The 13,300-nt window shown below is 36.3% G+C and overlaps 3 protein-coding genes and 1 non-coding gene across 4 annotated transcripts in view; 1 reads left to right on the top strand and 3 right to left on the bottom strand.

The window, feature by feature from the left end:
* The window catches only part of LOC105230290 (uncharacterized), a 237,065-nt gene that overhangs the window by 47,628 nt on the left and 176,137 nt on the right, over window positions 1-13,300 (bottom strand). The gene's annotated exons all lie outside the window — the stretch shown is intronic.
* On the bottom strand, window positions 367-3,300 carry LOC105230326 (dynein regulatory complex subunit 5). Its single transcript, XM_029551971.2, has 6 exons — window positions 2,888-3,300; window positions 2,445-2,792; window positions 2,141-2,318; window positions 937-1,133; window positions 603-853; window positions 367-542 (listed from the first exon to the last, which is right to left on the bottom strand). Exons 1-6 carry the CDS (start codon window positions 3,111-3,113, stop codon window positions 369-371), a joined length of 1,374 nt encoding a protein of 457 aa, XP_029407831.2. The 5' UTR covers window positions 3,114-3,300; the 3' UTR covers window positions 367-368.
* Window positions 5,858-6,839, bottom strand: LOC105230285 (attacin-A). Its single transcript, XM_011210976.3, has 2 exons — window positions 6,522-6,839; window positions 5,858-6,446 (listed from the first exon to the last, which is right to left on the bottom strand). Exons 1-2 carry the CDS (start codon window positions 6,701-6,703, stop codon window positions 6,047-6,049), a joined length of 582 nt encoding a protein of 193 aa, XP_011209278.2. The 5' UTR covers window positions 6,704-6,839; the 3' UTR covers window positions 5,858-6,046.
* Trnat-agu (transfer RNA threonine (anticodon AGU)) lies at window positions 7,088-7,161 on the top strand. Its single transcript has one exon. It is a non-coding gene; the product is annotated as a tRNA-Thr (tRNA).

Raw genomic sequence — 13,300 nt, 5'->3', positions numbered from 1 at the left:
TCGAGGATAGAAGAAGAGATGGAAAGGGAATTTCTAGAAATTCTGCATCTATTAAATGAAACATCTGAGTTGTGAGGAAATCCGTATACGATTTTTCAATCATTCTTAAATTTTTTCTATACAAAAGTTCAGTGTGAAAATATTTAATTAAAGTGGATTAACTTCTTGTTTTTTTTTTGCCTATATAATTATGACAATTTATATGATATACAGCAGTTGTTTATTCAATTCGTCATTCCTCTAAGAGCTATTAACTAAGTCGGAAAATTTAGTTTTGCCAACCAAAACCAAGAGAGCTACATATACGTATATTATATCATTAAAACTTCTCATCGGAATAAAACTAGATATGTTAGAAATGTTCATCTTTATTGCTTATTTTTTACAATTGTTTTCAAATATGATTCAATTTTCACTTTGTTGCCTTTTAGAACCTCTTTTATTTGATTTCTCAAATCCAAGCTTAGTCCAGTGTTGCGCAAATCCAAATGCTGTAGAACCTTATTGAAGCCTATGATCTTGTAGAGTTGCTTGCCGAATTCCTGCGAGAACATAACACAATTTCTATATTCTACTATTCGTTTTTTGTTATGTCTGAATACCTCGCCTAAATCATTATTTGATATATCAATAGTCACTAAAGACTTATTTTTTATGATTAACTGCATAAATAGCTTTGTGATCGACTGACAAATTGAACAGCCACTGATGTCTAGTGTCTCAACGGGTAAGTCACACAGAAGAGAAAATATTGCGGCAACACCATCACTCTGTATGGGATTCATGCGTAGAATTAGCTTACGCAATGAGACTCCTTTCATGGTGCGACTAAGTACGTAAGCACCTTCGGAAGCTGTTTGGAAAAAAAATAATTTTTAATAATTTTATGTTAGTTAAAGAGTAGAGAGTTTGATTTGAATTTATGCAGACACTCACTTATTCGATTATCAGTTAAATCAAGTACTTCCAGTATGTTAAATGATTCCTTATTGCATGCGCTCAGAAATCCTTTAATCCCCGCATCGCGCATTGAGCAATGTATTATAGACAAGGAGGTAAGCTTGTGACAACCCTTGTCCAAAGCACGCGCCAAAAATGGTAGTTGATAAGATTCGAGCTTAGTGCTATGAAGGCTGACAACAGAAATAAGGATAGTGATTAAAAATTCTGCGAAATATATACTTACAGGGTGGGCTAACACTTGTGTCGGCAAATTTGATTTGGGGAAGATACGTTTTGACAAATTTAGCATGATTTTAAGATTGCGACTTCAAAACATTGTGCTGAAATTTTTCCTAAATAAGAAAAAAACGTTAATTTCGATTGCACCGAAGGCATAATAACCTTCACAAATACAAAAAATTCCTTAACAGAATATGATTGCGATTAATTAGCTTGAATGACAGCTACATGTTATTATGAAATTTTTTCGGAGATTGTACTATTGCCTTAGGCAATAACGCGTGCCAAATTTCGTGAAAATCTCATAAAATGAAAAATTTCCTATACAAGCAATTGGATCCGATCGTTCAGTTTGTATGACAGTTTTAAGATTGTGCACGTACAAAATTTCCGATCGATATCTCAAAAACTGAGGAACCGATATGGCTAAGTAGACTCGCTTGTCATGCTGATCATTTATATGTACATGTATATAGGTTTATATCTTTTGGATTCCCTGACTAAACACCACGGTATAACACTAATATAATTTTTGAATGTCCAAGTGGAAGATTTGGTCTTGGGTGTTATTAGTTTCGGCAGGATACAATATTCCATAGAGTTATGATTTGACTTCGGTAGAATGTTATCGTGAACAGCGAAGATGTACCGATTTTATGTGAACAAACTATTGACAAATTAAACTCTTAAAACGATCTATTCGTGAGATGGAGTCAGAAAGTTTTTTCAAGGTCCTGGAAATATTCCGATGAACATGTGGACTTTATATTTCTTGCAGCAAAAAATTGCTGGCCATAATATTTCCAAATATGGCGAACTTACTTGATTACCCCGATTTTCTTTACGGATTTCTGTACGTAACACCCGATAGAGAGTAGTTACTCAATGTGCACTAACCAACTTAATAGATGGCACACTCTGTATGATGCTCAAACTACAAAGTTAAAGTAATACTTACCAGAATGTCACTAACTCATGACACTGACTCAAACCACGTGACAGCGTTATTATGTCTTTCTGTGAAAGTGTATTGCTGCCCAGACAAAAGTGACTGCCCACCGTCTTGGTGGCGTAAGTCAAGCGTAGCGTTTGCAAATCGGGCAAGTTGCTCAATATGAAATCGAGTGGAATGTGATCTGTATTGTTAAGACAAAAGCAAGACGTTACACACTAAATAGTATTAATACACTTGGCATTTGTCAGCTTTCAACAGCGACAACTTTACCCTATCCGGCCTGGCACTTGCCAGTCGCCCCACTCACCATTACGTCCATCGGCGGCCGGTTTCAAATATTTTATCTCCATTTGATTTACATATGGTGCACAAATGTTTAATATCGCTTGTACTTGCTCCCGTTCGTAGTCGCACGTCTCCACGCGCTCGATGAACTCCTGCAGATGTCGCTGCATGTAGATGCTAATCCAGGGCTGCGGCTGTGACAGGCCATTCGAGTGGTGGTGTGGCTTCCAGCGTTGCTGACAACAACGGCGCCAAAAGAAATCGTCACGTATGCGTTCGCTGAGCAACTTAAGCGGCAACTGTGTATCCAGGTGGGCAAGTATGTAGTTGCCATCCTCCTGTCGCGTCAACGCCTCGAAGATGGGATTGTCTGGCAGGAAGTGTAGTTATGTGTATACGCACGCATATAAGCGATATATTATTTGGATTTAAATATGCTACTTGTATTCATAATGAAATTATTACCATTCCAATTGGCAATGATGACATCGAGTACCAAATGACGCAGTGATTCCGGTTGATTTGGCTGCTGCTGTTGCCTGCCACCGTCGTTATCTCTTGTAGGCTGGCTAGCGCTGACATCCAGGGATTTGTCATGCAGTCGCGGTAGTATCACGTCGCCCGCACTGAAGTTAGCTTTAAATGCGTTCAAAGAGATTGTGCAGGGAAATTCGACGTATGAAAAATTCATTATTTGGTTTTATGTTAATTGAAAAATTGTTTTTACACAACGTGTTGGATTAAAATACCTTGAAAGTATTTGTTTATGTGTGGCAAATAAACAGTTTGAATTGACAACAGTGAGCGCGTGTATTGCTAAGGCAACACGAAAACCTCCAGAGTTGCCTCGACGACTGTGGAAATAGAAATAACAAGAATAAAAGTTAAGTTCGGCTACGCTATTTGCATCCCAGGGAAATCGTTTTGCTAGTTCTTACTAGCCTCTTTTTTGAATAAATGTCCTTCAAGTCGAATTGAGGTTACTTAAGGGGGGAGATACATACCTTTTCAAAATTAAAAAAAAAAATAATCAATTGAAAAACTATTAAAAGTCTCGAAGTTTCATTGGTTTACTCCGAATATTTTTTTTTTTTATTTATATTATTTTCGAAGAAATAGGCCCTAGAACCATTGCACTTCATGCTGCGGTCTATACAACCGAAAAACTTTGAGGCTCGTTTCCTCGAAACTAAATTTTTTCATCGGACCATCAAAATTGCGAGCGAATTATTTAACCGATTTACTTGAACTAGAGCGTATTTTATAGACAATTTTATACTAAAGTGCATGATAGAGCGCTTTTCCGAGACAAATGGCATTTTGACAGATGTTTAAGTATTTTGATCTCGAAAAACACAGGTAAAAATGGCACTTTTTACAAAATCCTGGACTGCATCCCCGATTTTTCGAAATTCTCAAAATCCCTCGACTATGCACTTGATAAAAGCTTCCAGACCAAAAAAAGCTTACTTTTTTTCGTTTCGGATAAGAAGCCTATCCAGGAAGTTGACGGCCGCAAAAAAATGTCAATCAACGGGATCATTGATATTTCCGCCATTTTTTTTTTTTGACATAAAATATTTTTTATTTTATGGTTCTTAATACGAGTATATGTATGTATATGCAAAAAATCGGATGTGATCTGTTTTTATTCCTCCATAATAAAATTGTAAAAAAATAACCTTCCCTTAACAGGGAACAAAAGCTTTTATGAATATCTCTCCTCGATAATTGTCATATTGCCATGACGGGACTCAGTAAATTAGCGATGCTAGCGGTAGCATAGTATCTACTCTCTCACCGGAGTTAAAGAAAATGCTATAGAGGTGAAGGTCGTTGTCTTGATTCTGATCCATCAGCTTGAAAATTCTTACCGCCTAATCGTGCTCTATGTGTGGAGTTCGAACTCCCTACATTCAAATACACATACATACAAGTAGTTAGCCATATTTATGTGTGTAGGTTGCTCTTGCCACAGCAATGTGCTCAAATTGGCCTCTGCGTCATAATATGCTTACGCAACGGATACGTTAAGTGCCATAAAAATAATTCAAAATAAATTGCTTTGCATAAAAATGGTGAGCACATGCAAAAAAAGACTAAAACAACAACAAAAACATTGACAATGTAAGTTATAATAAAAAAGTGATAGAAGAAAAAATGGAATTTTGCTGTGGTTCTTGCAGTGAAAGCAAGTTAGTCATGCGCTGGCATATACCGTTATGAAATATGTGTCTTATAGAACACCTCAGCTATTTTTGGTTATGCCCTTTTCGAGCACTATGTGCCTCATAAGGTGTATAATGTGGCAATAATAATGCACATCATGAAAATTCATCGGCGTTATTAATTTTATGCGAAGGATTTCAACGTCATTGCTGCTGCTTCAGCTGGCTGCCCGACACGACAACGTAATTGTAATATTATTCTGCTGCTGAATATAATATAAAAAGGCACATAATTTATTACTTGGCGGTTGGCAGATGAGTTTGATTATATTGTCGCTGTTCAGCCATGAAAAATTGCTCATCACTTTAAGGTGTGCAAAATAAACACGTTAAGCCATAAAAGTAGTGGTTGTTATTGACTTTTACGCTCGTTCACTTTCTCGTTCAATAACAGCTTAATCGCACCAAATTTCGTGTTTGTCATGTCAGCTGGCGTAATCTCAGCAATAAGCCAACACACCTTTTCGGATTTCGCTGTGCTTTTATTTGTAATTTCTCTCGGAATAACAATGAAAGCCAGCGGTGGTATTTAAAGCTCAAGAATGTATACAAAAGTTCCAGATATTTACAGTCTACAAATCAGTTATTCGTTATGGACCTAAAAGGTAGGTGGCAGTCACTCATTGCTAATCTATACACTTAAAAGGAGAATATGTGGAGTCTGAATACAGCCCGAAATCTAAACAAGTTTTCCTTATTGAAATTTAGGCTTAAAAGCGCTGCCACAAAAACGCCTTGTTTGCTTAACAAAAGTAGCATAAAATCACTCCCCTCTTGGCGGCTTTAAGCATTGCTTTCTTTACTTGTTGTGAACTGCTTATTGCCGCTCGTTGTACTTATGCAAATTTCTTGCCTTTATACTTTTCTTTGGTGGCAGATAATCGCAGCTTTATGTCATGTAATTATGGTCATAATCAACTTGTCGTGTCGGACAATTTTCTTTGACGGTTATCTTTGGCGGAAACACTGAACTTTGGTCGCTTATTTTTATGCGCTTCGCTCTTATCCATGACAAGTCTAAACGTTTATTGGTGTGTAAATTGCTTTGTTATGGTAATTTTTTCTCAATTGATAGTCCTCAAGGAGATTACGCTATATAGTATAAATAATTTACATACACACGCATATTAGCTTTATGCTGGCAAGTAGCTTAGAAATTATACGTTTTCTTCTATGCCACTGAAGAGAAGTCCAAATGAATAGAAAATTTTATGAAATTGTTAAAATATATTTTTAATATTTACTTAAATGGAATTTAAATTAATATAAAAATATATGGTTAAAAATGTATTAACAAAACTAAGTCATAAATATGTTTGTACATTTTATAAAAAATTTAAAATATACAACAAATTTTCTAAACATAAAATCACATAATAACCTTAAACTTTTTAATCTAAAAGTGATGCGTAAATTTTAAGCCGCCAGAGAAACTTTTTTTTCCTGCAAGCGGACCATCTACATGGTACGTCATATTACCAGTTAAATCCAAAGTGTTGTTGTTATCAGATGAGCTCCAGATACTGGCTTTGGCTTGCGCATCAAGGGTGTAAGCATTGAATGCTCCTATTCTAGAGAAGGCCAAATCGGCGTTATAACCACGCGCATGCTTATAACTAACACCACAACTTTCACGAATTAATTTCCCGCGATCGTCGGGTTTTGCGAACGAAGTTTGTGATTCCAAGCTCACTAAGTGTGTGCCATCATTGAACAACTCAAAACTAAACTCAAGAGTTAGAATAGTGGCAAATCTGATAACTCTCGACAACGTCACTGACCAATTGGCGCGTTCCCTAAAGTGGCAAGTTCGTATTGTAAACAAAAAGTATAACGAGGATTTTATGCTATATATCATTTTGAGTACCTACTTTTTCAATTCGGCAAATATGCCAACCTTCCCAGGCGCACCGCATGTACTGCCAGTCATGAAAACACCAGCCGTAGTTTTACAATTTTGGTGACGAAAAGTTTTCGTCTTTTGTACGTGGATCTCTTGATGAAGTAGGAGGCTTACTGATCTCATACCTCTAACATCAATATAACTAACCATAGCTTTATTTATTTATTTATATAATTTATTCGAAACACACGTTAATTGGCTCAATTTTTATTGCAAATTATTGTTGGACTTGCTTGCTTTGACGCTTTTAATAGTTTGGTATTATATCTGCTGCTTTCTTTCTCTTTTTTTTCTTTTCTCTTTTGATTGCTTGCTTCTAAGCAGTAAATATGGCAATCAAAAATTAAAGTAAAGCAAAACGGAAAAGGTAAATAATGGAAATGTAATAAGAACCATATCTATTTATTAGAACATTTTTGTAGGCTGGCTTTATTTTTATTTTTCTTAATGTCTCTCTTTGTTGATCTGTTTCTACAAAGTATTCTTGACATTCCTTGTGCTGCTGCTTCACTCTTCTGGGGTGTGATTTATCATGGCGCCGTGGCTTAGTTGGTTAAAGCGCCTGTCTAGTAAACAGGAGATCGTGAGTTCGAATCTCGCCGGGGCCTTCCTAGATCTTGAAAGTTAATAGGGTAAATTTTTTGGCATTTCGTTTTTGAGAAGGAATTTTAGTTGGCATTTCGTTTTTGAGAAGGAATTTTAGTTGGCATATATGTAGCTTTATTATTATCGCTTAAGGTAGTAGTCTGGTAACTTATGCCTTTTTTTATGACTTCTTTGGAGAGTGGTTTTTTATAGGAAAATAAAAATGAATTATCTTGAATATTTAGAGTGTTTTTATTTACATATTGAAATTATAAAAAAAATGTATTTGAAAAAATTTAATACTTTATTACTATTATTATTGTCACTCGAAGTTGGGACCTCAAAAAAAATGCACGTGGGTGGCCCGGGTGACTTTGGCTCTTGCTGTGATTTGAAATCAAATATTCTTGTTTATTCTAATCTATAGACATGTCATTCTGGTCGAAACTATGTAGTTAAATTTCAAGGGTAAATAATAAAATGGCGGACTTTGAAAAAAAAATAGTCTTTTTATTTTGCAAAAAAAAGGGTTGTAAAATAAAAAAATTTGGGGGTGAAAAAATTATCGTTAGTTCCGACGAGAAGTGTGTAGAACAGCCTGTTAAAATTTGAAAGCAATCGGCTCAGTAGGAAAAAAGTCAGGACCTGGGCCGATTAGAAAAACAATGTTTTGTGAAAAACGCGTTTAAAGTTCAACAACTCCTAGAGAGAAGACTCCGAAGCGCTCTAGGAAACTAGTTATAACTCCCGAAATATTTCGAATTTCTGTCTGAAATTTTCACAGTATATTCTGAAGACATTGTACTTTCAAATTAAGCAAAAAAAAATTTTCGGTTTTTTTGAACCCAAGTTACCAGACTACTACCTTAAAAAGAATCATGTACCTGACCTTAATTTATTAATTGAAGTTTCATAACCAAATTAGATAAATCATTAATTTGTATACATATATTTGTTTTTTTTAAAAGGCCTTCTCATGTGTTGTTCTTAGCTTTTAATGGCATTCGCAAGACATCAAATATGTCTAAAAACGTTTTCAATCCCCCTGACAAAACCCAAGCCAAATATTATTGCAGGATGGTCTTTAGTTATTTATAGCAATTATAGGTTCTAATGTTCTCCTTCGTCTTAGGATGCTTTCTTCGAAGTGGATATTTCAGACTCAGATATAAAAAAATTATATAAAGCGCCGTCTGATTTAGAACCTCGTAGTTGACAATGAGGACTAGTGATAACTTTCAGAATATAATGAGAACTGCTGTAAGAATATATTCACATAAATCATCAGCGGAATGTAATCGTACTTTCAAAAGATTTTTGGAATTTTAAGACAAGTTCGACCCCAAATATTGCTTAATATCATTTTTTCTAAATATAGTTAGTTTGTAAGGTAGCTGTAATCCTAGTTTCCATATAAAGAAATTTTCCGCAACATCAGCATTCTTTAGGATTCATTAACAACCAAACCATTTTGCGGCAACTCTTTATCTAACCCAGAGATTACACCACATTCGGTTGTTATAGTTGACGTTATCCATAACATCAGTCGATTTCACCAAAAAAACCAAATGGAACTGAAAAAATAGAAAATTTAGGAGTTTTGTTGACGGGTATACAGCTCTATTGACGTCTACACATGTGTATATCAGTTATGAAATCATGCTTGTAGTGGGAATATCGAAACACAATGTCAAAATTGCAACAAACTCCTTGATGAATACACCCGCTGTCATGCACTAACTTAGTTAGACGCAATATAAAAAAAATTAAATGACAATTCCACAAAAAAGTTCATTTGCAACAATAAAAACATTGGCAACAAACAATAAAGCAAATAATTTTTCTTTTTCATGTTTTGTACTTGTCCGATTTTTTCGACGCTTTCCCCTGACACTGTACTCTGTATGCATTTCACTTCATTGTTCGCATTTTACGGCATTGATAGGCTGTCAACGGAATCGTAACGGTATTGAGTATGAGTGCAATTGTTGACAGTAGTCCTGTTGGCCACCTGTTGTCCTGACTGCAATTTGTGTGGCATGACGATATGAAATATGAATGGAAGGGTTGTATTTTTCGTGATGCCGATGGTTCTATGGGCAGATAGCCAAAAAAAAGAATTTTTTCGTGTCTGTGGCATTGTTCGACAATATGTTGCATGCATTTTGCATTTACCCCATGCGAGCAGTTGGAGACAATTTAGGGTGAATTAAAAAGATACATGTTTGACTAACGGATTTGTGATGCAAATTTACAAATGAATCGCATGTATGGTTGGCGCAGCCAGATGAAATGACAAATATTGAATTTTCTTATTAGTAGGAGTCAAAATATTTGTATTAAGTAGCAATACGTCATTTTGTTACTATACTTCTTCTGGCATATACACCGCTTGCGCGGTTATAGTCAAGTTTATAACAGTGCGCCAATCGTTTCTTCTTTTCGTTGTTTGGCGACAATTCGGGATACGAAGTGCAGTCAGGTCCTTCTTCCCCCGATCTCTCCAACGGAGGGGTGATCTTCCTCCACTTTTGCTTCCACCGGGCGATACTGAATCGAAAACCCTCAAAGTTGCACTATTCTCTTCCATCCGGACAACATGATCCAGCCAGCGCTGTCGCTGTCTCTTAATTTGCTGAACTAAGTCAATGTCGCCTTATACCGCGACCCATTCGCTTCGCTTCCTTATCCAGTCTGGAGAAAATAGATCTAACGGCGTGGTTGTTGAGGCTAATGATGTCAATATCATCGGCGTACGCCAGCAGCTGTACTTTTTATAGAAAATTGTACATTCTCTATTTCGCTCTGTAGATCGTATTATATTCTCCAGCAATAAAGAAGTCACACGATGAGCAGTCTCCTTGTCTGAAACCTTGTTTGGTATCGAGGACCTCTCCGAGCCTACCCGATCCTGACGGAGCTCTTCGTGCTGCTCACCGTCAACTTATAAGCTTTGCGGGGATGCCAAGTTCAGACACAGCGGTATAAAAGCAGTTTCTTTTCGTTCTGCCGACGACAGCTTTAAAATCGACGAAGAGATGATTTGTGTCGATCTTCCTTTCACGGGTCTTTTACAAAAATGAGCGCATGGTGAAAATCTGTTCGGTAGTAGCTTTTCCAGGTCTAAAGCCACTGTGATATGGTCGAATCAGTTTGTTAACAGCAAGCTTCAGTATTCCACACATGCATATAGTCCTACAAATCCTCAGCATCATAATACAAACATTTGCAGAAAGAAGCCGAATACGTGAAAGTTTATGCTCACATGTGTATCCTGGTAAAAAAAAATACAGAAAACCTATCGCAGGGAGTGTTCAACTGTAACAGGATAAGCATAATCAGCACAATAGCTTCATTAAATTATACAGCATACAAAGAGCAATATTACAAATTACTCCAATAATAATAATAACAACAACACTGACTGTCAACAGAATGGTAAAACGACATTTGCGGACAGACAACAATCAGCCGGACAATAAAAGAGTCGCTGACGACGACAACAGCAGTTTATGCTGACCAATAGACACCCACATAAATAACGGTATAGTGGTCGCAATGAATCGTCGCACCCCACCTCAAAATGTATCTGACAGTTAACAACTTTATAGGCAAAACAATTTTATGGATTTAATATCCAATGTCCTGTCGCGTTGCCAGCTCAAAGCAAAAGAGTGGGTAGTCCTGCTATTGTGTTCATTTGGAAGCTGTACTATTTAATAGTGACTATAGACGAAGATAGTTAGCTTATCTGATTTGGAGTTGGGAACTTGGAGCAAAAACTTTAGTCGAGGCTACTTGGGTGGCATATATGCGGTGTGGGAAAAATTTTATTATTATTTCAAATTGGCAATTTTACTTTTCATAATATTGAGCTCTCGCATGCTATGACATTGTTATAGAAATAGCTTGAAATAAATACTAATTTCTGATATGAGCTGTGACTATTGAGTTCTGGAAAGAAGTGTGAACGTGAATAGTAAAGGTTCTGATGGACAAAAAAATTCATCCTTTATAAGTACTATTTCCGCAGTAATATATATAAAAGCCTAAAAGTTGATAAAATATGGCAGAACCGCCCTTGCAGTCACCATAAACGAACTTGAATGAGTTTAATTTTATTACGATCTATTCCTTTACGAATTGAGATAACTTGGGAAAGGAAAAGAACTTCAGCTATCTTAAATCCCACTCTATTCTGTTGGAGTTTTGCGGTGTCTTATATCAAGTTTTTTTGGTAAAAATGGATCACAGCGATGCATTACAGCGATTCTACAGTTTCTAATATGCTTAAATTATTCAAACTTTTTCAAAACTACCAATTACCTATTTTCCGCTGGATAACCTCGAAATAATTTTCCCTCTACTTCATTTTCTGCTTACTTTGGAAACTAATACAATATATGTTTGTATGGATTTATTTACTTATATAACATATATATGTGTGTATCGTCATATGAAGTGGGAAGTGCTAGACACTTGTACACTATCACACATGTCCTTTTGTCCAGTCATCAAATCGCCACGTACAGTTAGTGGGCGTGTTGAATACCAAGAGTATTAACATAATTTATGTGGTTGCAAGACCAAAAACCAGACAAGAGCATAGCTACATACGTTTACTGGGGTACATAACCTAGTAGGAAAACATAGATATCGCTACGGATTGCTCTCCTGATGCTCACAAAGCATTGAGTGCTGCGACGATATGTCTCCTTGAAACAAATAGGACCTGATCAACTTCATAGACACTTCATAGACACTTCCTAGCAGCCTATCATGAACATAACGAAGCACAAAGCTCTATAAGAAATACTTTTCCTTATGAAAAACATTTCGGGCAGCGTGTCCTATAAATAGGCACTTGATGTCGTTCGCAAATATGCAATCATCATCACCTTCATGAACTCTCTTCCTTTGAACGATGTTCCAAAAGAGTCGAAACTTACGGACGTACTCTACATTCGACTCGTAAATCTAAAGTAGAGTGAGAGCCGAAGTGCTTAAACCGTAATCTTGTTATGCGACACATTCAATGAAAAAGCGCTAAGATCATTTCACCTTTACATCTTACCAGAGTAGCTCTGGCATAAATCGATTCCGAATATTGTAACAGAATAAACGTCTACCTATCTTGACCTTTCCTCACTTACCTTACTTTCCTGTGATTCGATCCGTTAGAAAAGACTCGTTTTCTAAATTTCCCATTTGATAATAGCGACAACAAATTCTAATTCCTACCACTAGACTGGGTCAAAATTACCATTACTGTAATACCAATAACGTTAGCTTATTGGCGGTGTATAGACCAACTTCAAAAATTAACTTCATTTGACATTTAAAAGTCAATGGCGTGTCCTACAGGGTCACTTCTACAAATACTCAGTTTAGTTATCTCACACGCGACCAATGTAGACCGAGATAGTTGTAAGACCTCAGCAAAACAACAAACCGTTACCACCCACTTTCTCCATTTATTTGCGCAACATAAAAGTGCAAGTGTGTGTATATCCACTCATTGGACGCGCAGTTTGTCCAATTTTCCATTTGTTTATGTGTAAGTAAATAAGTATATTTGAATTTTTGCTTATTTCGATAAAAGTTTTCGGTCAAGTTGGTGCTTTTTAATGCTTTGTGGTTTTTATTGTTTTTATGGTAACGGCGCAGAGGATTAGTAGCGGCGACTGCCGAGGCTACACTGCTCGAACTTGGAGGAACTGGTGTGTAACTACGGCTTGTGGTAAATGTGTTTTGGCTACGGCTTTTGTTTGATATTTGATTTGATTTCAGTTTTATTTTCTGTTGATTTTGCATATTTTTTTAATTAAGTACGAAAAGTAAACGCGCTGCGGATACAATAAATTAAAGTCGGATTCTGGCAACGCCATTTGGCTTCGATTTGGGGTGTAAAGTATGGAAAAAGTTTGTGCCAACTGTTTTCTTAGTATTTCTGTAACCAAGTAAATGTATATATATGCCAATACATGAGCGGTTAGAAATACTTGCAGCCTGTATGCAAAACACGTGCACAAAGAAAACAATCTCGAAATTTATGTTGAATATACCTAATCTTGAAACAATTTTTCAAGCTTTCACATTCCTCACCAACGTTTGATTGTTGTATTGACTGCCGCGCGTTGCCGAAACCCACAGTTATTGCGT

This window comes from Bactrocera dorsalis, chromosome 2 (assembly GCF_023373825.1).
Source record: "Bactrocera dorsalis isolate Fly_Bdor chromosome 2, ASM2337382v1, whole genome shotgun sequence".
NCBI lineage: Eukaryota > Metazoa > Arthropoda > Insecta > Diptera > Tephritidae > Bactrocera > Bactrocera dorsalis.
This window is presented reverse-complemented; position numbering and strand designations above follow the sequence as displayed.

Coding starts and splice junctions, on each gene's coding strand:
- LOC105230326 (XM_029551971.2), bottom strand. CDS start 3,113: ATGAATTTTTCATACGTCGAATTTCCCTGCACAATCTCTTTGAACGCA. Junction 2,793..2,887: donor CATCATTGCCAATTGGAATG/GTAATAATTTCA, acceptor ACTTCCTGCCAG/ACAATCCCATCTTCGAGGCG. Junction 1,134..2,140: donor CATGAGTTAGTGACATTCTG/GTAAGTATTACT, acceptor TTCTGTTGTCAG/CCTTCATAGCACTAAGCTCG.
- LOC105230285 (XM_011210976.3), bottom strand. CDS start 6,703: ATGGTTAGTTATATTGATGTTAGAGGTATGAGATCAGTAAGCCTCCTA. Junction 6,447..6,521: donor ATATTTGCCGAATTGAAAAA/GTAGGTACTCAA, acceptor TTGCCACTTTAG/GGAACGCGCCAATTGGTCAG.